The 27137-nt window shown below is 43.8% G+C and overlaps 1 protein-coding gene across 1 annotated transcript in view; it reads left to right on the top strand.

The window, feature by feature from the left end:
* The first annotated feature begins 513 nt into the window (after positions 1-513).
* PRKRA (protein activator of interferon induced protein kinase EIF2AK2) overlaps positions 514-27137 on the top strand; it is a 96310-nt gene continuing 69686 nt past the window's right edge. The window contains exon 1 of the mRNA XM_029605893.1: positions 514-736. Within this exon, the coding sequence (XP_029461753.1) occupies positions 669-736 (68 nt within the window). The 5' untranslated portion in view covers positions 514-668. The remainder of the gene's footprint in view (positions 737-27137) is intronic.

Raw genomic sequence — 27137 nt, 5'->3', positions numbered from 1 at the left:
ATGGAGTCATATAGGGGCATTATGACATTCATTTTATTCTCTCTTACTTTCCTAATATTTCCTAGCATTCTATTTGCCTTTTTGACCGCTGCAGCACACTGAAGCGAGGATTTCAAATTACTGGCCAATATGACCCCGGGTCCTTTTTCCGGGAGTGCTCTGTTAATCTACAAAGTGTTGTTTTGCTACTACAGACTAACAGAGCGAGTTCTCTGGAAGCTTACATTAAGATACTTATAAATCAATTGCAGTTGTTCTGTCGCAAGTCTGTTAGAGTAAGTAACATGGGCAGGTTCCGAGTTCCTAAATGAACTGCAGTGTTCATACTTTATCTCGCCTCACTTCCTAGTTAGTTTACAGTCCCATAAAGGGCGCAACATTAGTCTAATCTGAGTCGCCTGTGCTCCTCCACAGCATCCCGATTCCTACTCCATTTCGGACAGGGAAAGCCATGTCTGCCCCGTCTCGGCTCCAGCTCCGCCTCCTCAGGCCTGACGCGACGAGTTTCCCTCCTCCTAGGACCCATAACTCAGCGCGGGGAAGAGAGCACAAATCCAGTCAGCGAAGGGGGTGCGGTGTGCCAGGCATTGCTTGCCTACAGAGCCCCTTTTTCGCGCGGCTTCAATCCTTCAACCACCACCGGGCGTTAAGGCCTCAAAGCCAGCACCATGTCCCAAGAGAGGTTTCCAGCCGCGCCTAAAAGGAGCTCTGAGCAGGACAAGAACAAGCCGCTCAGGTGAGTTTCCCGTCTGGGCTCTTATCGAGTAACAACTGCCGGCGTCAAGCGCGCGCGCGCGGGGTCTGCTGGGTAACCAGTGGTTGGTTACCGGCACGCGCTGGGCCCACCGATGTGTAAGGACCGCTGGCGCGAGGCATCCGCGCGAGCACAGATAGTATTCTTAGCTGGATCGCGTCCTGCACGCCTGCCTCAGCATTAAGAAGGTAGCGGCGTGCGGAGCTACAACTGTTTGTTTGCCCGTGCCTGGAAGAAGCTGAATCCTTGTTACACAAATTGGACCGCTTGTTATTTTGCGGCGGCTCAAGAAAACTGTTTTCTATTACTATTTTTAGTTTTAAAGACTTGCCCTTTCTCCTTAGTTTTAAAGACTTGCCCTTTCTCCCCCCCCCCCCCCCCCGGTTCCCGGACAGTCGTGCAGGCCAATGTACGGCAAGAGGAGTGTGAAGCGACCCAGGTTCGCCCCTTTCCGCTTTCCCTCATGGCTTTCTCGTCATAACGTAACTGATAATGAGGAACCCGCGAGAGAAATCCCGGAAACCTAGCGCACGTGTTTCCTAGGTGCCGCGGAAGTATAAGTGTAGTTGACCGTGGAATCGGCGGACCTTATTTAAAAAAAAATGTGCTCTCTGCAAAGAGAGGAAGCAATTCTCCAGGGCTGAGAGCTGAATCTCACACACATGTTCCGCAGGAGTGTGCAGCTGCTTAGCTGCGCGTTGCCTTAACTCACCTTTGACCATAGAGTCCAGGCCAGGGTTGCCAGGTCTTCATGAAAACACAAGAGCTATTAAAAAAAAAAAACCCCAAACACATGATATTAACTACTTTTATTATAAGCTATTTATACACAGAACTCACTTAAATACTTTTGTGAGTGTAATGGAGGGAATACAGTAACTTGGAATAGTATTTAACCCCCTAAAAATGTCAATCAGATTTTTGTGGATTACATAATGTTACATAAGATATGCCATACTGGGTCAGACCAAGGGTCCATCAAGCCCAGTATCCTGTCTCCAACAGTGGCCAATCCAAGTCACAAGTACCTGGCAAGTACCCGGCAAGTACCCAAACATTAAATGACTCACAAGCTACTATTGCTTACTCTCTCTGAGAGTAAATGATATTTATAAATGATCTGGAATGAAATACGACGATATTTATAAATGAAATACGACGATATTTATAAATGATCTGGAATGAAATACGAGTGAGATAATCAATTTGCAGATGACACAAAATTGTTCAGAGTAGTTAAATCACAAGCAGATTGTGATAAATTGCAGGAAGACCTTGTGAGACTGGAAAATTGGGCATTCAAATGGCAGATGAAATTTAATGTGGATAAGTGCAAGGTGATGCATATAGGGAAAAATAACCCATGCTATAATTACACAATGTTGGGTTCCATATTAGGTGCTACAACCCAAGAAAGAGATCTAGGTGTCATAGTGGATAACACATTGAAATCGTCGGTACAGTGTGATGCGGCAGTCAAAAAAGCAAACAGAATGTTGGGAATTATTAGAAAGGGAATGGTGAATAAAACGGAAAATGTCACAATGCCTCTGTATCGCTCCATGGTGAGACCGCACCTTGAATAGTGTGTACAATTCTGGTCGCCGCATCTCAAAAAATATAATTGCGATGGAGAAGGTACAGAGAAGGGCTACCAAAATGATAAGGGGAATGGAACAACTCCCCTATGAGGAAAGACTAAAGAGGTTAGGACTTTTCAGCCTGGAGAAGAGACGACTGAGGGGGGATATGATAGAGGTGTTTAAAATCTTGAGAGGTAGATGTGAATCGGTTATTTACTCTTTCGGATAGTAGAAAGACTAGGGGGCACTCCATGAAGTTAGCATGGGGCACATTTAAAACTAATCGGAGAAAGTTCTTTTTTACTCAACGCACAATTAAACTCTGGAATTTGTTGCCAGAGGATGTGGTTAGTGCAGTTAATATAGCTGTGTTTAAAAAAGGATTGGATAAGTTCTTGGAGGAGAAGTCCATTACCTGCTATTAAGTTCACTTAGAGAATAGCCACTGCCATTAGCAATGGTTACATGGAATAGACTTAGTTTTTGGGTAATTGCCAGGTTCTTATGGCCTGGATTGGCCACTGTTGGAAACAGGATGCTGGGCTTGATGGACCCTTGGTCTGACCCAGTATGGCATTTTCTTATGTTCTTAACAAGTTAATGTAAATTGGTTAAGTCCTTTCATGATTTTGTAAACTTCTATCATATTCCCCCTCAGTTGTCTCTTCTCCAAACTGAACAGCCCTAACTTCTTTAGCCTTTCCTCACAGGTCAGCCGTTCCATGCACATTTTCAGTGCAGCTATCCCTTTTTTTTGAGATGCGGTGACCAGAATTGCATACATGGAGTGATACAGAGGCATTATGATATCCTGTTTTATTTTCCATTCCCTTCCTAATAATTCCGAACATTTGGTCCTCCTCCTGTCGGTCGAGTCTGATTGCTACTTTCAAATCACAGGACATTGTCAGGCCCAGTTAGCAGAGAGCATAGCCCAAAGTGCTGTCGCTCTCCTCCTCCTTGCAGCATGACCAGTCCTGGCAGGATAGAAGGAGGGAATTGTTAGAGAGCTTAGGAGAACTAAGGAATTGTGTTTTATGTGAAAGAGATACTGGGGAAAGGTGGATGGGTGTGTATATAGGCAGGCAAGATGGGGAAACATTAACTTGGGAAAGAGAGAAGATACCAGGAGTTGGGTATTTGAAAGGAGCAAGACTGGAGCCAGGGGAGGATCACTTTCTCCAGATTCCCCCTTCACCAAGATCTCAGGACCTCCTTTTTCTCCAGTTACCTGCTATTCTCCTGCATCCCTGATCTTCTCCTCCTCTTCCCATCTCAAATGTCCTTGTTTTTCCACCCCCTCATCAGTCCCATTCCTGATCTCTCCCTTCCTCTCATTCCCTTTCTTATCCTCCTTGAATAACACTTCATATCCTCATGTGCCTCTGTCCTCCTCCATTCCTCATTCCTCTACCATTCATATCCTTTACCATCTTCATTTTATTTATTTTATTTATTTCAGATTTTTATATACCGGCATTCGGCATTCGAGACAGAAGTCACATCATGCTGGTTCACATAAAACAGGGGTGCATAGTAAACATAACTATAACAATGGTGTTGAAAAGGCAGTTACATATAACAGGGTAATAAGAACTTGGCTGAGGAGGAAGAGAAAGGAAGAGAAAGGAAATTTCCCTCCTGAGATCACCTCTCCCCATTCCCAGATTTCTTTCCTTCCTTCCTTACATAGATTGTTCCTGACGGCATGTCTAAAAGTGAAATTTTAAGCTCACAATTCATTATTCAGTAATGGCTTCTACCTAGCCACCCTCCCATGCAGGCCAGTTGTATGGTTGCCTGGTGCACCACCATTCCAGTCTCAATCACTGAACTCTGTAGCTCCTTCAAAGTGAAGAAAAAAAACACCCCACAACAGCCCCACACACTCACTCACCCCCCCCCCCCAGCACATGTCTGGCCCCCACACACTCACTCATCCTCTCCCCCCCTCCCAGCACATGTCTGGCCCCCACACACTCGCTCATCCTCCCCCCCCCCTCCCAGCACATGTCTGGCCCCCACACACTCGCTCATCCTCCCCCCCCCCCCCCCTCCCAGCACATGTTCTGGCCCCCACACACTCGCTCATCCTCCCCCCCCCCCCCCCAGCACATGTCTGGCCCCCACACACTCGCTCATCCTGGCCCCCCCCCCCCCCCCTCCCAGCACATGTCTGGCCCCCACACACTCACTCATCCTCCCCCCCCCCAGCACATGTCTGGCCCCCACACACTCACTCATCTTCCCCCCCCCCCCCAGCACATGTCTGGCCCCCACACACTCACTCATCCTCCCCCCCCCCCAGCACATGTCTGGCCCCCACACACTCACTCATCCTCCCCCCCCCCAGCACATTTCTTGCCCCCACATACTCGTGTACCTCTTCTTTTTTATTGTTGCCAGTTAAGTGCTTCACTCCCTTCTCTGTACAAGCCTGCCCTGCTGCATAAAACCTTCCAGGATCACCAGACACTGTTGCTTGCAGTCAGTACCTGTCTGCCCACCTGCTCCTTGTGGACAGGCCTCATTGACAGCAGCAGCCAATCACAGGGACAGCTGGGCTCAAGTCCCACCCTTCGCCTCCACCGCGATCGGCGGCGACCCATTGGGGTCACTGGAGGCTCACCTCAACCAGCCACCCCAGACCGCCAACCCGGACGACTCCGAGGCCCACCCCGAGGCCCGCCCAGCTGCCGCCGACATCAGTGAAGCGCCGGTAGGGGTACTTAACCAGCGGCCCTTTGTGCCACTCCATTGTGCTGCTCCCTCCTGCTCCTGCTAGCACTTCCCCTCTCTTCCAAACCGCCGACCCCTCCTAGCCCCCCTTAGCATGGCTCCCCCTGAAGTGTCCACGGCCAACAGCCCTCATAGACGCCCTCCCGAGCTGCTGCCCCTCGTGAACAAAACACAGCCCACCCTCTACCAGACCAGCCCCTCCAGCCCTGCTTCACCTGACTCAAAGCCCTACACACTAAGGCCAGCAATCCTGGCCATCCCCCACCTGCCACACCATGCACACCCACCTCAACTTACCGCCCCTCCACTGCAACTGCCTCCCTCGCACAAAACATCACACCCTAGATGCCTCACCCCAATCCCCACCACCCACAACATCCCCGTCACTGCCCTATCAATAATATCACTGCTACTCATCAACGCACAATCAATCTCCAAAAAAATCCCCATCCTTCACGACCTCCTAACAGACAATCACCCAGACATCTTATGCATCACCGAAACATGGCTCAAAAAATCACACAATCTTAATCAACCAACTGCCCCATGCAACATACAACATCTTCTCCCTACCCAGACCAAAAAAAAAGGGGGTGGCCTTCTCCTCATTGCACTGAAAAAGCTTAACCTCACATGCATCCCTATCACCACCACCACCACCCCCCTAGAAATAGGCCTTTTAAAATCAAAAACCTCCAAATCCTACTACTATATGCCCCACCCAATTGCTTAGGTCAAAACCTCTCCACCCTCATCAAAACCATCTCCTCACAAATCAACATGGACCTACCAGCCATAATATTAGGAGATTTCAACCTCCACATGGACTCCTCCCCCCTACAACCCCAATGCAAACTTTCCTTGACACCATGAACACAATGGACTTCAAGCAAATCATTTACTCCCCGACGCAAAAATCAGGACATACCCTCAACCTGATTTTCATCAACTGCAAAATCTCAACATCCAACAGACCACCTACCACCACCAGCATTCCAAAAAATACATCAGCTTCCCGAAACCCTGCCCCAGCGATGTCCTTGCTGAAGACCTCCCCAGCGCCCTAACCACACTAGACCTCAAAGATCCAAACACGGCCATCAATTCCTGGATCGACATCAACACAGAAATTGCCAAAACCAAATGCCCCATCATATCCAAAGCAATCCCCAACAACAACAACTCCTACAAAACTCCGTGGTACACCCCTGAACTGAAAAACACCAAAAGACTCCTCCGTCGAGCTGAAAAAACCTGGAGAAGACATCCCACTCCACCTCACCTCGACAGATACAGAACACTCCTCTACATTTACAGAACTGACACCGACAAAGCCAAGCGTGAATTCTACGGAAAAAAAATTCATCAACACCAACACAACCCCAGAGCACTTTTTGACTTCGTCACCAAACTAATGCAACCCAACCACATCGCACCATCTTCAGACAGTAACGCAAAGCCTTGCGAAGAACTTGCCCGCTTCTTCTCTGATAAAATCAGCAAACTCATAACACCCAACCTCCACACAAAAGAAGAAACACCGACCCCACACAGCGAACCACCACCCATCTGGTCCAACTTCGAGCCCATCGCCTCAACCGAAGTAAAAAAGATAAAATTTAGGATACAATTTAAATCCCTCATGAAGATTCACAAGGCTCTTCACAACATCTCCCCCCTCAACCTATCCTTCCAACTACAGCAACACATCTCCAATAGACCAATCAGAAGTGCATACCAGAACATGCTTCACACCCAGCCAACAAAAACCTCATTGAGGAAACGAGCTCTGTCCACTGCAGGTCCCCATCTTTGGAACCTGCTCCCACCTGACCCTCCGCCAAGAACCATGCCTTCCGACATTCAAAAAGAAGCTAAAGACTTGGCTATTCACTCAAGCTTTCCCTGAGAGCTAAGATCTGGTGAAGCGACAGACTATATACCTACCTCTGTACATATGTTCCTGATTTATGGTTCCCAGTTACATTTAATTGAGTTTATGAAAGTTCTCTTTAATAGCTTTCCTGTATACTTGTGTTAATGTATTCTGCCTTGAGGCGACTGTTTTAATGTATTTCCGCCCTGGAGGCGACTGTTCAGTTCCTTGTAAACCGGTGCGATATGTATTCTTTACAGGAACATCGGTATATAAAAATTAAAAATAAATAAATAAAGAAGATCATCCTGAAATTCAACCCAGCATCACACCCCATCATCCCAATCCCAGTCAAGACTCTCAAACTCATTCCAGATATCATCGCCAAACCCATCGCAGACATAATAAATACCTCACTGGAACAAGGCATCTTCCCAGAAGCCCTGTAATGTGCCATAATCAAACCCATCCTCAAAAAACCACATCTCAACTCCTTCGACCTCTCCAGCTACAGACCTATCTCAAATCTCTCCTTCAGATCCAAGATCATCAAGAAACACGTGAACCTCCAACTCTCTGAACACCTAGAAAATCAAAACATCCTGTACCCCTCCCAACATGACTTCAGAAAATCCCTCAGCACCGAGACTCTCCTCTTATCGCTCACAGACACTGCCCTGAGAGGCATCAACGCCGGCCAATCTTACCTGCTCATCTTACTGGACATCTCTGCCGCCTTGGAATACCGTAAACCATGACATACTTATGACATGTCTGATGGAAATCGGCCTAAGCGAAAACACCCTCAACTGGTTTCGATCATACCTATCTAACAGATCATACAAAGTTCGCCTCAACAACTGCGAATTGGACCAATTCCCACTCCCCCACGGAGTCCCACAAGGATCATCCCTCTCATCCACCCTATTCAATATATATATGCTCCCACTCTGTAAATTCCTGTCCAGCCTGGATCTCGTATTCTACATCTACGCAGACGACGTCCAGATTCTTCTCCCTATCAAAGAAAGCATAACCAACACCATCGCACTCTGGGACTCCCTCTCTATCCAAATAAAGAACCTCCTCACGCAGATATCCCTCACCCTCAACCACAAAAAAACTGAAATCCTACACATATCAACCAAACCCTCAATCAAAACCAGCAATGACATCACCCCCAGCCAACCATACACCTCTCTCACCAATGAGGTTAGAGATCTCTGCATCACCCTTGACTCAGATCTCAACATGAAAAAACATATCAATCTGACAATCAAAGAGGGCTTCTACAAACTACAAGTCCTCAAAAAACTCAAACCACTTCTATTCCACCATGATTACCGCACAGTACTACAATCCCTCATACTATCCAAGTTGGACTACTGTAACTCCCTCCTTCTCGGACTGCCTGCCTCCACCACAAAACCTTTCCAGCTGCTGCAAAACGCAGCAGCCAGATCTCTCACTAACACCAACCATTCCTCACACATCCCCCCAATCCTAAAAGAACTACACTGGCTCCCCATAGCACACATATCACAATACAAAATTCTCACCATACTTCACAAAACCAACAACAACCAAAACATCAAATGGTCCAAAGACCCTCCCCAGCTACACCACAGCCAGAAAAACCTGCAATCCCAAAACACATATCACCCCCATACACATATCATACCCCATACAAAACTAGCGCACCTTACCTCCACCACACAACGTACCTTCTCCGTAGCCGGCCCCACCCTCTGGAACAAGCTACCCTCCCAACTCAGAATGGAACCCTCCACCCAATCATTCAAAAAGCAATTGAAAACATGGCTTTTCCATAATGCCTACCAACACACAACCTAATCCCCCTACCCCCCCTCCCTCCACGCTCCACGTACCCTCCCTCTCCATTCCCTCCCCCCTTCCCTCCCTTCCCCCCCCTTAGCACCCTCACTAAGATACCTTAACCTCCCAATTAAATCAGGCACATGCCACTCTGCATATATTGTATCTGTGATTCTCTATTGTATTTATTGTATATACAGCCTCCGCTATTAAGACACCCTACCCCAGTTCAAAAACCGAAATTATATTAATTATTCCTGATTATCTATCGTTATACTTGTTAAATGTTCACCCATCTAGGTTTATTGCTAGACATTTTAATGTTCCCAATTAAAGTTAATGTTACAATGTATAAATAGTACGACTTCCAGTCATACTATTCCAATTGTTATAATGTGAACCGATGTGATGTACACCAACGAATGTCGGTATATAAAAGCAAATAAAGACAAAAAAAACCCACGATTGACAGCAAAAAACACCCAATAATAAGCAACCCATGAAATAAAAAAAAAAAAAAAAGCCCAAACTCACGGGAAATAAGTGAGGATGGCAACACTGGCCCAGGCAGTGGTTCTCCTTCCGGATGGGAAGATGCCTAGGCTGCTATTTAGTTTCTAGGCTTTATCTGCTGAGTGTACTGGTAATATTTTTTTTCTCCCTCCCTCAGTGCACAGTGATGGTATCGAGGTGATATAAAAGTGGAGGTTTATGAATTGTGATAGTCTATGCTCTCTTGATGTTACTGATGCCAGTTAACTGATAAAATCTACACCAGAAAGAACACATCCTGAGCTATTTAGTTAATTGTTAGGGTGCAGAAATTAAGCATTTTATTTATTTGAATGTGATAATTATCTGCCTTTACAAAGCATAGCACAAGGCAGAGATTAATAAATATAAGAACTCCAAGTTCTAAAAAGGCTAAGACCCCTCCTCCATTTCTATGATTTCAGGACAGTGTTACAAGCTATCATTTTCTCAAAAATCGATTATTGTAACTCACTCCTACACGGCCTTCCTGACAATGCCCTAAAGCCTCTCCAGTTGTTACAAAATGCATCTGCAAGGATTCTCACAAAGTCCAACAAAAGGGACCATATAACTCCGATTCTAAAGAAGCTTCACTGGCTCCCAGTCAAATCCAGAATCCTCTACAAACTATTAACCATCAACCACAAAGCCATTCACCACAACACACCACTGGACCTCAGAATTCCTCTTCATCTTCACACCTTTTCCCATCCGCTAAGATTAGCACAGAGAGGTACGCTGAAGGCACCTCCTATGAAAACATCCTTAAGAAAAAGATCACCCTCCACCGCGGGCCCCAAGCAATGGAATTCTCTCCCATCTGAGCTCAGGCTGGAACTTTGCACAATCACGTTCAAAAAAAAGACTCAAGACTTTGTTATTCAGCAAAGCTTTCGCATAATTTCAAGCTGCTTCTCAGCTTCCACAAACTGTCCCTACTCAGGGCCCACTTTCATGTTCATTCAACCTTATTATCTTCTCCTTCTCCTCCTCCTTTAGTCAACTTCCCCTTTGGATTGAATCCCCTCAAGGCCACTTCTTTCTACCTGCACACTTTGTTTCTTTCCTAGTTATGTTTATTCCAAGTTATTCTCCTCCTTGTTCTTTGTAAGACATATTATTGTCATTATTTATTGCCTGTTAGAATGTAAACCGGAGTGATAAGTAACTCTGTTACCTGAACCTCGGTATAAAAAAGTTATAAATAAATAAATATTAATAGAGTCCAAAATGAACAATTAAAATATTGATACAAATATAAAAAAAAATACAATAGTTCTAGCATGCAGTAATGAAAACACAAAATTCATCTACAGCTCAGGTCCTTTAGGAACATTGATATGGTCCAGAAACAAGCCACAACTCGTTAATTATCTAGTGAAAGTAGTATTTAAAAAGCCGGGTTTAATTTCAAGATAATTTGAATTTAACCTAATTGCAGAAAGCAAAACATTTCAAAATGTTGGTGCTTCAAATTTGAATGCCTGTGACCTACTGGAGTTATCACCAATTTGGCCTCAGAAAGCTCTCATATGTGTGTAATAGTGCTTGCTGGGACTACCTAAGAACTCTAGCACATGCATATTTTTCCTCTTCCTTAGCATCTGCCCCCCTTTTCTCCCAAACAGCATTTCCTCAAAGATGATTATTCAGCATTGCTATTTTATAGCCAGTAGAGGTGGCCACAATAATGGCAGCTGTGTTCCCTCCTCCCCAGGATCAAAGTCCAGACTCCAGTTGGTCCTGAGGGACAACAGATTCTAACTTAAGCATACAGTGGTAGAGCCTGATCCACAGGGCCAGTCCATGATCAGTAATTTGCAACCAATAAACTGAGTTGGCAGGCATACAAATAAACTGAAAGGTTTCATTTTCATGTATTTTCTTTAAGCACAGATTTCTCTTCAAGAAGTAGCATATCTAAAAATGATTGTAATGCAGTTGCATTATGTTATTCCAGCTGTAAAAGCTATAGATCCCCAATAACAAACAATTGGCTCTACATTCCATGCTTAAGCAATGGAGCAGAAAAGGTGACTATGAAGATAAGCAAACCAAGGGAGGAAAGCTTGAAAGTTATGACCACAAATGCTCGTAACCTGGACAACAAAATTCCAGATCTACAGGCCCTAATAATTGAGGCGGACTTGGACATTGTGGAGACATTGTTCCCAGTCTTATGACTGGGATACGGCCATCCCTTGTTAAGAGAGGACAGAAAAAGGGGAGGAGTAGCATTTTATGTCAAAAACAATATCCATGCAACCAAAATGCAAGGGACATGGGGTAGAGAGGAAGCAATATGGGCTATCCTAAAACAAAACAATGGTGTGGTCTACAGGCCTCCAACCTAAACTGAAGACCTGGATCGAGATTTGGTGAAGGGCATACAAAAGGTGGGAAAGAAAGGAGAAGTGTTGATCGTTGGAGATTTATTCTGCCAGATGTGGATTGGAGTATCCCTTCTGCGGAATCTGCAAGAAGTAGAGATATTGGATGCCCTTCAAGGGGCTCTTCTCAGACAAATGGTAATGGAATCCACAAGGGAGGGTGTGATACTTGACCTAGTGCTCACTAATAGGGATAATGTCTGGACAGGTGCCCACCTAAGCTAGGGTTGCCAACTGGCTCCAGATTTTCAGGACAGGTTGATCCAGTCCTGATTGTACTACCTTGCATGCAGGTACTTATGGTTTTGCTTTTGTTAGGGAATGCAATAGGGAAATCAGAATAAGCCCCAGCATGTAATGGGGTAAAACCAGGACTAGATCAACCTGTCCTGAAAATCAAGCCAGTTGGTAAACCTAAACACCAGTGGTCAACAGACTGTATGGTTTGATATCACAAATAAGATACAGAGAAGTCAGAAGAAGACCCGAGTCTGAATTAGAATTTAAAAAATACAGACTTCGACAAAATGGGGATGTACCTGGAGGAAGTACTAGAAGACTGGGATAAAGTGGGCGAGGTGGAACAGTGCATCAGATAAAAAGGAGCTATTACAAAGGCAACAAATCTATGTTAGAAAAGTAAATAAAAGTACAAGGAAAAAGAAACCAATTTTGGTTCTCAAAGGAGGTAGCTGGAAAATTAAATGCAAAAAGAACAGTGTTCAAGAAGTCTAAAGGATCCCAAAAAGAGGAGCACAGGGAAGAATACCTGGTGAAGCTAAGAGAAAGGAAGAAAGAAATCAGGAAAGCAAAAGGTCAAGCAGAAGAAAGGATTGCCAAAGAGATAGGTGACAAAACATTTCAGATATCAGAGAAAGAAGGGAGACCTGAAGTGTTAGGTAAATTGAAAGATGACAAGGAGCAAGGTGTAGAGACAGAAATATTAAACATACTTCAGCTATGTGTTCACTAAAGAAAACTCTGGAGAAGGACCGTTGCTGGTTGACAAGACCATGTATGGGAAGAGCTAGGAAAACTGAAAGTAGACAAGGCCATGGGGCCAGATGAGGTACATCCCAGGATACTACAGGAGCTCAAAGTTGTCCTAGCGGGTCCATTGAAAGACCTGTTCAATAGATTCCTGGAAACTGGAGAAAAGCAGTTGTCCTACTTCACAAGAATGTTAACAGAAAGGAGGCTGGAAACTACAGTCTGGTTCCCCTTAACTTGGTGACAGGGAAAATTAATGGAGAGTCTGCTGAAAGAAAGAATAGTGAACTATCTACAATCCAGTAAGTTGCTGGATCTAAGGCAGCATGGATTCAATAGGGGAAAGTCCTGTCAGACAAATCAGAATTTTTTGATTGGGTGATTAGAGAATTGGATTAAGGAAGAGCACATGATGTGATTTACTTAGATTTCAACAAAGCTTTTGATTTGGTCCTGCATAGGAGGCTTGGGAGCATAATGAGAAGCTTGGGAGTCATCGCCAAGGTGGTGGAGTGGATTTCAAACTGGTTACCTGACAGAAAGCGATTAATGGTAAATGGAACATAGGTTGAAGAGAAAATAGTGTTAAGTGGAGTGCCACAAGGATCGGTATTGTGACCAGCTCTGTTCAATATCTTTGTGAACGACATTGCAGAAGGGATAGAAGATAAAGTTTCTTTATTTGCAGATGATGCTAAGATCTGCAACAGAGTGGAGAGAATGGAAAGTGATTTAAGAAAGCATGAAGAGTGGTCAAAGATTTGACAACTGGGATTCAATCACGCAAACCAATTTGGGGTATTAGAGCCTATATGGCTATCTCTGATGTCCGGTAACACAAATCAGGTACTCGCCACTGTTTCGGCTGTAACCGTTGATATAATTATGTACCGCTATAATATGAAGTCTTTGTTGATCCCCTATATTTGTCTTTTTTTTTTTTATTGTTCTATGCAAATAAAACTTCTCTTACAAACTTGACTCTTATCTATTCATTGTCCATTCTTATTTTGATTTACTATCTCATGACTGCTCAAGATCGTATTGCAAGAAAAAATAACACTTATCTTTGTTGGAGGAAATGCCTTTGCTAGTTCCTTTCATATTAGAGTATCCTGCTCTGTACCAATGTCAGACACTGCCAGCATTTTGTCGAAAATCATCTGCTTGAGGGGCTAGAGAAAGTGAATGTCAGTGTTTGTCATTCATATGGCCGCCATCTTCCTTAGAGAGTAAATCAAAATAAGAATGGACAGTGAATAGATAAGTCAAGTTTTGTAAGAGAAGTTTTATTTGCATATAACACTAAAAAAAATAAAAGACAAATATAGGGGATCACCGAAGACTTCATATTATAGCGGTACATAATTATATCACTTGTTACAGCCAAAAGAGTGGTGAATAACTGGATTTATGTTACCGGACATCAGAAGTAGCCATATAGGCTCTAATACTCCAAATTGGTGTGTGTGGTTATATTTATAGAGGGTATCAAGAAGAGGTGTTTTGTTCATTGTTGCTGGGATTCAAAGACAAGTGCAGAGTCATGCATCTGGAATGCGGTAATCCAAGACAATTGTATTTGATGGGGTGGGGGGGGATACTGATGTGTATGAATCAAGAGAGGGATCTTGGGGTGATACTGTCTGGGGATCTGAAGGCAGCAAAGGAATATGACAATGCGATTACTAAAGTCAGAAGAATGCTGGGCTGCATAGAGAGAGGATTAACCAGTAAGAAAAAGGAGGTGATAATGCCCTTGTACAGGTCTTTGGTTGAGGTCTCACCTGGAGTACTGTGCTCAGTCCTGGAGCCTGTATCTCAAAAAGGATAGAGACAGGACAGAGGCGGTCCAGAGAAGGGTGACCAAAATGATGTGGGGTTAATATTGTAAGACCTAGGAGAGGCTGAAGGTTGAGATATGATACAGACCTTCAAATATCTGAAAGGTTTTAATGATGCATGAATTTCAAACCTTTTCCATTGGAAAGAAATCAGAACTAGGGGTCACAAAATGAAACTCCAGGGGAGATGACTCAGAACCAACACCAGAAAATATTTCTTCATGGAGAGGGTGGTGGATACCTGGAATGCCCTTCCGGAAGAGATGGTGAAGAAAACAAAGAATTCAAAGTGGCATGGAGTAAATACCGTGGATCCTTAAAGGCTAGAGGATGGAAATGAAGGAAAGGGTGCATGGGAGTAACTTGCTGGTGTGGTGGTTACTACCTTTAACCAACAAGCTTTGATACTTTGCAAATGCAATGATGCTTTCTGCTTCAACTGTATGGGGAAAAGGAGAGTTGGATTCGGACAATGACCAACGAGAGCCCAGACTTTTATGGTCTGGGGAACTGATAAACATGGAGGGTAACCTGCATTGAGCAGCAATTACTACCCTTAACAGAAGGCAAGAAATGACTAAACTTAACCAATAAGCCCTGATACTTTTGACACAACATCATCACCAGTCACTTGCTTGGATGGCAGAGGTAGGGGGAGTAGATGCAAGAGGAATTGGATGGGCCCTGACTTTTATGGTGTGGGGTATTGATATGCAGCATAAGTGAAAAAGCACAGGACTGCTTCTAAGGCTGAAGCAACACACGTCAGCATTGTCTGGATTTTCAAGAAGACTCATCACCCAGTAAAAATGTTACTAGCAGTAAAATATTTTTATGGGTTATCAGCTTGGGAATAACTGTATGGAGCTACCCTTAAAAGAAACATGGGGATAACTTGCACAGCACATATTACCATAAGAAGCTTTCAGGGTAGACTGGATGGAGCAGTTGGTCCTTTTCTGCCATCATTTACTATGTTACTGTTAGGGTCCGTGGACCCAATGGCAGTGTAACAGCATTACTTGAGCTTAGTTCAGCATTAGGAGTTGACAGGGGTAGCCGCTCTCCGACGCCAGTCCGGTCAAAGGCAGGCAGCAAACAACCTGAGCCCAAAATCCAATCCAAGTTAGAGGCAGGCAGCAGGCAAAGCAGAAGCCCAAGGCAAGTCCGGGTCTTCCCCAGAATAAGGGGGAATCACAGAGAAGCAGCACCAGCACACGCAAGCCTGTAGCCGAGGCAAGGGCCTGTGCTGGGCTGCCAAACTAAATAGCCCCCGTGCTAGCCCAGGAAATTAGACTGTCGGGAGGAACGCCAACGTGAGGGGAGAAGTGCGGCCACGCCGACGATGGGCCACATTGTGCCAGGAAGCGGGTGGCAGGACCGAGGTACGGGTCCGAGCCCTAACGGTTACTATGTTATGTACTTGTAGCATTTTAAAAATTCAATACAAAGTTCTTTGTATTTTAAGTTCTTACAATAAGTAAACATACTGTATGATTTAAGTACTTTACTAGTGGATTCTTATTTCCAATTCTGTAAGCTCCTTTTCTGAATAAACTCTCCTGATATAATGCAAAGACATCAGACTGTATGTGAGGTAATGCCTTTGTGTGTGTGGGTTTGTGTTTTTTTTTTGTTTGTAACGTTTGAGAGAAGGCATATTGAAATATTCTTCTAGCGTCCTGGTTTTGTTTTGAATGCATAAAGAAAAATGTTACTTAATTTTGAAATCTCTTTTCTCCTTGAGGACTTATAAGTGAGAGGAAATTCATTGTTTAAGTGTTCTATTAATTCTTAGAAAAGAAGGCTTACAAGACCCGAGTGAATGTTTTCCTACTAACATTTGTGTTTGGTGACATATTGCATCAAAATTTCAGGGCATGTGGGGACATGAGGATAGAGGTGTGTTTTTTGGAATATGTGTGTGTGGACCAGAAAGTAGTCTAATTCCAGGTAAAACTTTGTGTAATATATAACTTGTTTTTGGTGATGTATGTGTGTGTGTATATTGTTACAACTTTCTAATTGTAAATGTATGAAAGTAAAACAAAACTGCTCAGAAATCTCAGAATTTCTGGAAGTAGGTATGCTAGGAGTATCATACATTTATCATTTAATTGGATTTTAATTGGTTAAAAAACTGATTTTGATATCACAAATAATATTGACCTGCATGAATTGCTGGAGAGCTGCTGAAACAACAATTTAACAGGCAAGTTTAACTGATACAAGGTAGCTGCTGCTGTTTATTATGTATACTGTTGAAATACTGAGCAGCACACACAGAAAACCTTTTTGCTTTTCAGCTCTGTAAAGGTCTCAGTAACATAGCAAAGATGGCAGATAAAGACCAACTGGTCAATCCAGTGTGTCCAGCCAAGTGGCTTATGGTAGTAACTGCTTCATTGTTCAGGTTATTCCCATATGTTCTGTTAATAGTAGTAACTGCTGCGCCATGCAGGTCACTCCCATATGTTCCTTTAAGAGGGTGACTCTGTGCAAGTTACTCTGTGCATTCTATTAAGAGTAATAGCTAACAGTGCTGTGCAGGTTATTCCTCATGCAGAAATGTTACACCTAAAGTTAAATTCATAATAAAAACTTTTAAAAATATATCTGAAGCAAGAAGAATGTGAGGGTGTTGATTGGACCATTAGATGACCGAGGGGTCAAAGGGGCTCTTAGGGAAGATAAGGCTATTACAGAAAGACTAAATTAATTCTTCACTTCTGTGTTTATTAATGAGGATGTTGGGGAGATATCAGTTCCGAAGATGGTTTTCAAGGATGATGAGTCAGATGAACTGAACCAAATCACTGTGAATCTGGAAGATGTAGAACGGCCAGATTGCCAAACTAAAAAATAGCAAATCACATGGACCGGATGGTATGCACCTCAGGGTTCTCAAGGAACTAAAAAATGAAATTTTAGATCTATTAGTTAAAATTTGTAACCTATCATTAAAATCATCCATTGTATCTGAAGACTGGAGAGTGGCCAATGTAACCCCAATATTTTAAAAAGAGCTCCAGGGGCAATCTGGGAAACTATAGACCAGTGAGCCTGACTTCAGTGCTGGGAAAAATAGTGGAAACTATTCTAAAGATCAAAATCACAGAGCATAGAGAAAGACATGGTTTAATGGAACACGGCATGGATTTATCCAAGGGAAGTCTTGCCTCACAAATCTTCATTTTTTTGAAGGGGTTAATAAATGTGAACAAAGGTGAACCAGTAGATGTAGTGTATTTGTATTTTCAGAAGGCATTTGACAAAGTCCCTCATGAGAGGCTTCTAAGAACTAAAAAGTCATGGGATAGGAGCAAGGGCGGATTGGCCTATCGGAGGATCGGGCATTCCCCGGTAGGCCGGGTTGGTTGCTCCAGTCTCGTGGTCTGCCGTGCGCGGCTGTGACAGAGCCGCACTCAGCAGACCACGTGATGTGTCCTGGGCCGGCCTGGGCAGCGAATCCCCGGGCCGGGTCTTCCTCAGGAATCCGCCGCTGGATAGGAGGCCATGATTTTTTTTGTGGTTAAAAGAGAGGAAACAGTCAATTTTCTCAATGGAAAAGGGTAAACAGTGGAGTGCCTCTGATCTGTACTTGGACCAGTGCTTTTCAATATATTTATAAATGATTTGGAAAGGAATATGATGAGTGAGGTAATCAAATTTGTAGATGATACAAAATTTATTCAGAATAGTTAAATTTCATGCAGAGTGTGATAAATTGCAGGAGGACCTTTTGAGACTGGAAGATTGGGCATTCAAATGGCAGATGAAGTTTAATGTGGACAAGTGCAAGGTGTTGCATATAAGGAAAAATAACCCGTGCTGTAGTTACACAATGTTAGGTTCCATATTAGGAGCTACCACCCAGGAAAAAGATCTAGGCATCATAGCATTGCAGCAGTCAAAAAAAAAAAAAGCAAACCATGTTAGGAATTATTAGGAAGGGAATGGTGAATAAAACGGAAAATATAATGCCTCTGTGTCATTCCATGCTGAGACAGCACCTTGAGTACTGTATACAATTCTGGTCGCCGCATCTCAAATATACAATTGTACTGGAGAAGTTACAGAAAGGGGCAACTAAAATAATAAAGGGGATGCAACAGCTCCGCTATGAGGAAAGGCTAAAGAGGCTAGGGCTATTCAGCTTGGAGAAGAGGCGGCTAAGGGGGGGGATATGATAGAAGTCTTTTAAAATCATGAAATGTCCTGAACAAGTAGATATGAATCAGTTATTCACACTTTCGGATAATAGAAGGAATAAGGGGCACTCCATGAAGTTAGCAAGTAGCACATTTAAGACTAATCAGAAAATTATTTTTCACTGAACGCACAATTAAGCTCTGGAATTTGTTGCCAGAGCATGTGGTTAGTGCAGTTAGTGTAGCTGGGTTGAAAAAAAGTTTGGATAAGTTTTTGGAGGAGAAGCCCATTAACTGCTATTAATCAAGTTGACTTGGGGAATGGCTTCTGCTAATACTGGCATCAGTAGCATGGGATCTACTTAGTGTTTGGGTATTTGCCAGGTACTTGTAGCCTGGATTGGCCACTATTGGAAACAGGAGGGCTTGATGGACCCTTGGTCTGACCCAATATGGCAATTTCTTATGTTCTAACATAGGTCACCACTTTTCTTCATTTCCAGCCTCAAGCCTTTAGGGATTTGAATGAGCAGTTTGCAGCCATCTCGGACCCTAGAGTATTTCTGGGTTTGATTCGATATGAAGCAGGGCAGAGTATTTCTGCTGGAATCTCAGATCCACTCATTTGATGCTGCGAGTCTGATCCCTGCAGAACTCTGTTCAACCAACCGTGTGGTCTTATCTACAGGTCCTGGGGTTGATGGCTACCACATTGGAAGTAGTTCCCTGGGTGAGGGCACATATGTGCCCTCTTCAGCAAGATCTGCTCTCCCAATGGAGTCTGCAGTCGCAAAACTATGTGGTGAGACTGCTTATTCTGTTAGAGGTAAAATCCCAGTAGGACTGGTGGTTACACGCGGACCATCTCAGGAAGGGAATTTCGCTGATGATGCCGGATTGGTTGGTATTCACGACAGATGCGAGCCTCTGGGACTGGAGGGTTCACTGTCAGGAGTTGGTGGTGCAAGGACACTGGAATGCAGTGGAGTGGCAGAATATCATCAGATTGGAGGTATGAGTGGTTCGGTTGGCATGCTGTTAAGCGCCATGCCATTTTTTTATGATGCTTATGACCAGGGAGACAAGAAAAACATAATTTTTTATTGAACAATATAAGTATTCTCAGGAGATGCTGATGCTATGCCTCTGACAACCTGTCCACCAGCATCTCCTAGTATCCAGGAAGTGATCCTTCTTTTATAGATAACATTCAATATTGTGGAAGCTTCTAGACTTGCGTGACTGCCCAAAGAATCATTTACATAGGTTGTCATGTCAACTGCATGATAAGATCACCCCCTAGCTACCCCTGATTAGTTTTCCCAGGCGTGACCCATTTGCCCTCACTCTCGAGAAAATCCTTTGTTCTGTTAAAATCTTACTGGTCAAGATAATTAACACATCTGTGACTGTTGATAAAAACACCTGAGAATAGTGCCTGCAGCTCCTGCCGTTGGTTTCTTCTTTGTGACCCAATGAATAGGCCTCACCTTTCTGGTGCCAGCATGCCTGCCTTTATAGATATCCAGGGAAATTCTGCAAGTCATGCTCAGAAAGTCACTTAGAGTTCATTCAGCCAAAGCAGGCTAAGAAAAACCCGAGGATTCTGGGGGTTTTCTTTCTCCATGTTGGTTTTCTGTTCAGGCATACTTCTCAATGCCTGTGGTTTGCTGAGCGGCTAGAGGCTCTGGTGGTCAGGATAATGTCCAACAGTACAACAACGGTGGCTTACATCAATCATCAGGGTGGAGCCTAGAGTTAACAGGTGTTGGAAGAGATAGATGTGCTCATGGTACAGGTGGAGCAGCATCTTTTAAGCATATCTACCTCTCACATTGCCAGAAAGGACAATATCTGAGCCAGTTTCCTCAGCAGGAGAAGCTTGGACCCAGGAGAGTAGGAGCTGGTGGATGAGACCTTTCAGCTCCTGGTGGACCGCTGGGGCCTACTGGATTTAGACCTATTGGTGAACTTCAGCATTGCGAAAGTTCCATGCTTCTTCACACACAGGTGGGACCCAAAAGTGATAGGCATAGAAGCTCTCATTCAGGAGTGGCCACATAGAGCCCTGCTGTATGCGTTCCTGCCTTGACCTTTGAGCATTTGTGTTTTCTACAAGTGGATGCTCTCGTCTGTACAATCTGTAAGTGGATGACTATTCCCGTGGTGGAAGGAGCGGCCTTGAAGGATGGCATGAAAGGAGAATTGAGACCATTCTCAAACAAACATTTGAAACAGTGGCAGTGACATTGCAGATACCTTCCTGTTGTGCCCTGGTGACTCGCTCTTATTTGCTTTTCTTTCAGGAGGTTGATAATTCTGGGAAGAACTCCAGAGCAGTTATAGAACCCGCTGCCACCTTTTTAGCAGATGTGGGCTGCAATTTGGTCCGTACCTTGGCTAGGGGAGTTGCTTCGGTAATAGCGGCCAGATGTCAATTATGGCTGCGTAATTGGTCAATACACACATACATAGGAGATCCAATAGTATGAATCTATAAATCTTTTAATACATCAGTTAATCAATAAACATCATTTTCCAGAACACATTTATCAATATATTTCAAACATGTATTAATAGAAATACATACACATTGAATTCACAGGTGTTTCCATAATAACATTATTAATACAAAAACATGTGCAACCTCATGGACATTATCACCCCACCATAGCACCAATAAACTAGCAGCATTACCACTCCACCATAGCAGCACTAACTTAAAAATCCTCTCCAAACACTCATACATTCATATCACACACACTCCCCACCCACTAAAATACCACACATCTAAAACCACCAAACCTATTAAAGTTAAAGCTATCTTTATCTCAGCATGCTCTACCACGTATTAATTTCATATGGGAGCACTCCACCACATCCCTCACACCTCTAAGACCACCAGAGCTTTAATGATTGAAGCTATCTTCATTTGGGCATGCTCCACTACATATTCATTCCATATGGAGGCAATCCACCACGTAATTGGTCAGCCAACGTGGCCTCCAAAGGTAATCTTAAAAGTTGCCCTTTAAAGGTTCACTCTTGTTTGGGAACGAATTGGAGAAACTGGCCAGTAAGTGGGGGTTCCATGCTGTTTTGTCCCTACAGAGGGTTGACTTTTCAGAGGACTCTGCCTTTCAGCACGTCTCAGTCCTTTCGTCCCAGACAATCTAAGAGAGATGTGGGCTCGGGTGGTGGATCCTCGAGACGTGTTCATGGTGTTCCTTGCCACTCCCCGCAAAAGAAACAGGCAGTGGAATCTGGATCTCAAAGGTGTCAACCATCATTTGCGGGTGACTCATTTTCGCATGGAAACCAGTGGTTAGGGCAGTTAGTGTATCTGGGTTTAAAAAAGGCTTGGATAAGTTCCTAGAGGAAAAATTCATAAACTTCAATTAATTAATAAGCAATAGTAGCTTGAGATTTATTTAAAGTTTGGGTATTTGCCAGGTACTTGTGACTTGGATTTGCCACTGTTGGAAACAGGATACTGGGCTTGATGGACACTTGGTCTGACCCAGTATGGCATATCTTATGTTCTTAACCTTGCACCCTGTGATAATGGCCGTGTAGTCAGGGAAATATCTGACCTTTTTGTATCTGTCCGAGGCCTACCTCCATATTCCCATCCAATTGGAGCACCAATGGTTTTTTTATTTCCTGTTTCGTGGTGCTGGGGCATCATATTAGTTTCAGGTGATGCCTTTTGGTCTAGCCACCACTCCCAGAACATTTTCCAAGGTTATGGTGGTGGCAGCAGAGTTGAGAGGATAGAATCCTAGTACACCCATATGTGGATGACTAGCTGATTTAAACCAAGTCTCTGGAAGAGAGCTGTCTGGTGACCTGCAAGGTGATATCTTTGTTGCAGGAGTTTAGTTGGGTTGTGAACCTAGCCAAAAGCAGTCTTCAGCCTTCTCAGTCTTTACATTACCTGGGTGTTTGGTTCCACACGAAGCAGGGCAAAATTTTCCTGCCAGAAGCTCGAATTCAGAAGTTGCTGTTGCAGGTGCGTCTTTTGGTGAACACTATACTCCTGACAGTGTTGTCCTATCTTCAGGTACTCTGGTGGCAGCCCTGGAAGCTGTGCTGTGGGCAAGAGCGCATATGCGTCCTCTTCTACGCTCCCTGCTGTCTAGTTGGAACCCACATTTGCAGGACTATTCAGTTTGGCTCCACTTGCTGATGGAAATTGCTCTCACCTGCAGTGGTGGTTGCAGGAGGTTCATCTGAGAGAGAGAGAGCTTCCCTGACATCGACGGACTGGTTGATACTCACAACAGATGCGAGTCTCCATGATTGGGGAGTGCTCTGTCAGGAACTAATGGTGCAAGGGTGCTGGAACACAGAACTCTCTCTGGAACTTCTATCGCCTGGAAGCCAGGGTGTTCTGTTTGGTGTGCTTGCAGTTCAGTGACAGACTGCAGGGTCAAGTGGGCCGAATAATGTCAGACAACGCAACAACAGTGGCTTACATCAATCGGCAGGGAGGAACCAAGAGCTAGCAAGTGTTGCTAGAAATAGACCAACTTATGGAATGGGCGGAAGGGCATATCCAGGTGATCTCGGCCTCTCACATTGCAAGAAAAGACAACATAAAGAGCAGACTTTCTCAGCTGGAAGAGTCTGGACCTGGGAGAATGGATGTTGTCGGATGAGGTGTTTCAGCTGATAGTGGATCACTGGGGCCTTCCATTCCTAGACCTATTGGTGACTTCTCACAATGCAAAGGTTCTTCAGTCGCAGGAGAGATTTGAAGACCTTGGATATCGATGTTCTCATACAAGTCTGGCTGTGGTAAAATTGTTGTCTCCCGTCAATGTTTGCTGAGCTGCAACATGGTCCTCCTTACACATTTTTACCAGGTATTATCATCTGGATATGCAGGCCTGGGAGGAAGCAGCCTTTGCACATAGGGTGTTGACTGGACCGCGGGCAGTCTCCCACCCTAGTCGGGAGTAACTTGGGTACATCCCACTGGTCCTGGGTCCATCTGTCTGTCTATACGCTAGGAAAGGAGAAATTACTACTTACCTGATAAATTTTGTTTTCCTTAGTGTAGACACATGGACTCAGCTTCCTGCCCTTGGTTGCCACATGGTTGATTTAATGGTCCTCCTGTGGTGCTACATGTTACAGGGGTTTACTGGTAAATGTTTATCCAGTCCCTAGATTGAGGTACATACATTCATTACCTGAGTTCAGTGTTTCCTATTGGTTGAGTACAGTAATGGATTTGCTAGTCTGTTCACAGTTGCTTTTGAAGAGAATACTGGTGGGCTGATGTTGCTGCAGGAGTATATATACAGTGATGTCAGCTTGCTCCATCTCCCATCTGCTGGCAGAGGTGCATAACCCACTGGTCCTGAGTCCATCTGTCTACACTAAGGAAAACAAAATTATCAGGTAAGTAGTAATTTCTCTTTCTAATCGACATTGACATTACTTACAGTTCCAAATCTATTTGCCCCACAACCAATACAAAGTCCTTCCGTTTGGCCTCTCCTCTGCCCCAGAGTCTTTACCAAATGCCTTACAGTAGTAGCAGCACACCTCTGTTGCCAAGACATTCATGTTTTCTCATACCTAGATGACTGGCTGATCACAGCAAATTCTCGAGAGGCCATCCTCTGGACGTGGCCATGCATCATCTTCAGAGCTTAGGGTTTCTTATCAAATTTTAGTAAAACCTGGAATCCACACAGGATCTTCAGTTCATAGGAGCCTGCATAGACTCCTTACTTCAGAAGGCATTCCTGCTCAGCAATCTGAGATTGACCATGATCTCACTCATTTAAGTACAGCTTGCCAATCTGAGGACTTCTGCCAGAAGGCTGCTCATACTGCTTGGTCATATGGCGGCAGCTATCCACGTAGTTCCACTAACTCGTTATCACATACATTTTCTCGAGTGGAGTCTGCAATCTTGATGGGATCAACTCACTCAAATGTTATCTTCAATAGTACAAATCACAACACCAATGCAAGGGAACTGGATTGGTGGTTGCATCTGCATGCATTCCAGGTTGGTGCTCCTCTCCATTTGTATCTTATCAGCCTGTCCTCACAGCAGATGTCTCAGCCAGAGGTTGGGGAGACCATATGGGACTTTTCTGTACCCAAGGCCTCTGGTCTTTGCAGGAGTCTCTCTTCCAGATAAGTATTCTGCTACGAGTGATATGGCATGCTCGCATCATATTTATGAATTTACTCCACAAAAAAGCATCCTGATTCAGATAGATAATGAAGTTGCCATATTTTGTCAACAAGCAGGGAAGAATAGAATCATGCCTTCTTTGTCAGGAAGTGCTGAAGATCTGGACCTGGGCAGAATGACATCAGGCAACACTGCAAGCAACATACCTGCCAAATGTTCCCAACATTCTAGCAGATCATCTGAGCAGAGTGTTTCAGCCTCTTCATCAGTCAATAGCAAACAAACTGTTCAACTTCAGGATCTACTTACAGTGGACCTGTTTGCATCACAGCAGAACATAAAACTAAATCAATTTTGCTCCAATTTTCCAAGCGATCTTTGGATAGCACAATACTCTTTCCTTTTCAATTGGGGCCAAAGCCTCATGTATGCTTTTCTACCAATACCATTCATTGCCAAGACAATACAGAAAGTTCTTTGAGATTGAGCCTACCTAATCCTTATAGCACCAGCATGAGCCAGTTATGCATATCTCAAATTTTCCAGCAGTCCTCCCATACCTCTGGGATCAAATCTTGCTTTAACTCTAGATGGAATGTGCTTTCATCCCAATCTCGTGGCATGGATGCTGAATGCTCAATGATTGTCAGTCTTCATTTACTATCTGCCATCAAAGACCATCATATCCTCTAGAAATCCTTCAACCAAGAAAAACTACACCTTCAAATAGAAAAGATTTTCCATCTGGTACCAATAGTATGATTCTGATGCCTTCTTATGAGAGCCTCTGCAACTTTTGCAATACTTTCTTCACTTATCAAATTCAGGCCTCGCCACTGCCTCAGTGAGAACACATCTGAGTGCCATCATGGCTTACCACACTTTGTTGGACAACAAACTAATGCTTGTCTCATTTTTATGAAGGGACTCTGGCACATTAAACCCCTGATATCGAAACCACCCATTATGTGGGATCTCAATGAAACCTCTTTTTGGTCATCTCCTTTAAAGTAAACTCCAGGCTCCCATCCACTACCCTCCATATCTGCAGCTCTTTCACAAACAGGGCGGTTCTTCGTACTCACAGATAGTTTCCATCGGATAGTCTCAGCTTTCCTATCAATCAAAATGGTGTACTACATAATTTCTTAAATAACAAATAAGAACATAATTTTAAAGTACGTCAGTAAATACTATTGTCAGGTAAATTAGCCAGCAGTAGTAGCCTTGCTTTTTTGATTACTGCTGAAAATGTACTATACCGTTTTTGGTGTGTGTATGTATTCTTTTTTTCTTTCCTTGAATATTCCCACATTTTGCTATTTTTAGTTTTTGAATGCATATAACATTTGTTTCATTCTGTAAACTTAAAATATTAATTTTTCTCAGTTAATCACAATTCTCTCTCGATCTTGATCTCATAAAGAGCAGGATAGTACTAATCTGTACTTATCTTAATTTGGCGGTAAAGGCTGTTCTGTTTTCAATAGGTTCAACCCTGCTCAACGTTCCATGCCCTACATAACTTCTTCCCAAGATCGCATGAGGGAGAAAAATCCTTCCATATTCTGGACTGCAAAAGGTCCTTGGCATATTATAAATGACGTACTTGTCAATCTAACCAGCTTTTCATTTCATAGGAGCCTAATAGCCTTGATATAACAGTTATCAAACTAACTTTATCCAACTGGATAACAGTTATCCTTCACTGCTGTGGCCTAGTAGGACTTACAGACACTGTCAAAGCTCATCAAGTATGAGCCATGGTTTCCTCTGCTCATCTCAGAAGTACCCATCAAAGATATCTGCAAAGCTATGACATGATCATCTGTTCACTCATTCATGTCCCATTACTGTCTTGATACAATTTCAAGGGTTTTACAGTAGTTTTGGGTAAGCAGTTTTGTGAAATCTGTTCTTGATGAAGTCCGCTCTCCATGGCGGAATCCGTATTGCTTATTCAGTAATCGCTCCACTACAGCCCTCAGCTTTGGACTTTCCACATGATAAGCAGGATGAATTAGCCATTACAACGGAAGAAGCATGCTTGTTTACTGTAAACAGGATGAATTAACCATGGAATACCTGACCACCTCCCTAGAGAGTTGACTACACAGCTAAATTTAGCTTTGTTACTGAGGAGGTTCACGAGGCAGCCCCTGCGTGGGAACTCCTGTATATGCTCAGAGTTCAAAGTTTTACAGCTTGGAAAGACAAGTCTGTTTGATGCCACATGATGATGTCACCTATATATAATGACTAATTCATCCTGCTATCTAC

Source organism: Rhinatrema bivittatum, chromosome 6 (genome assembly GCF_901001135.1).
Source record: "Rhinatrema bivittatum chromosome 6, aRhiBiv1.1, whole genome shotgun sequence".
Classification (NCBI taxonomy): Eukaryota; Metazoa; Chordata; class Amphibia; order Gymnophiona; family Rhinatrematidae; genus Rhinatrema; species Rhinatrema bivittatum.
The sequence above is the reverse complement of the archived record's forward strand: the minus strand, read 5'-3'. Positions and strand labels throughout refer to the sequence as shown.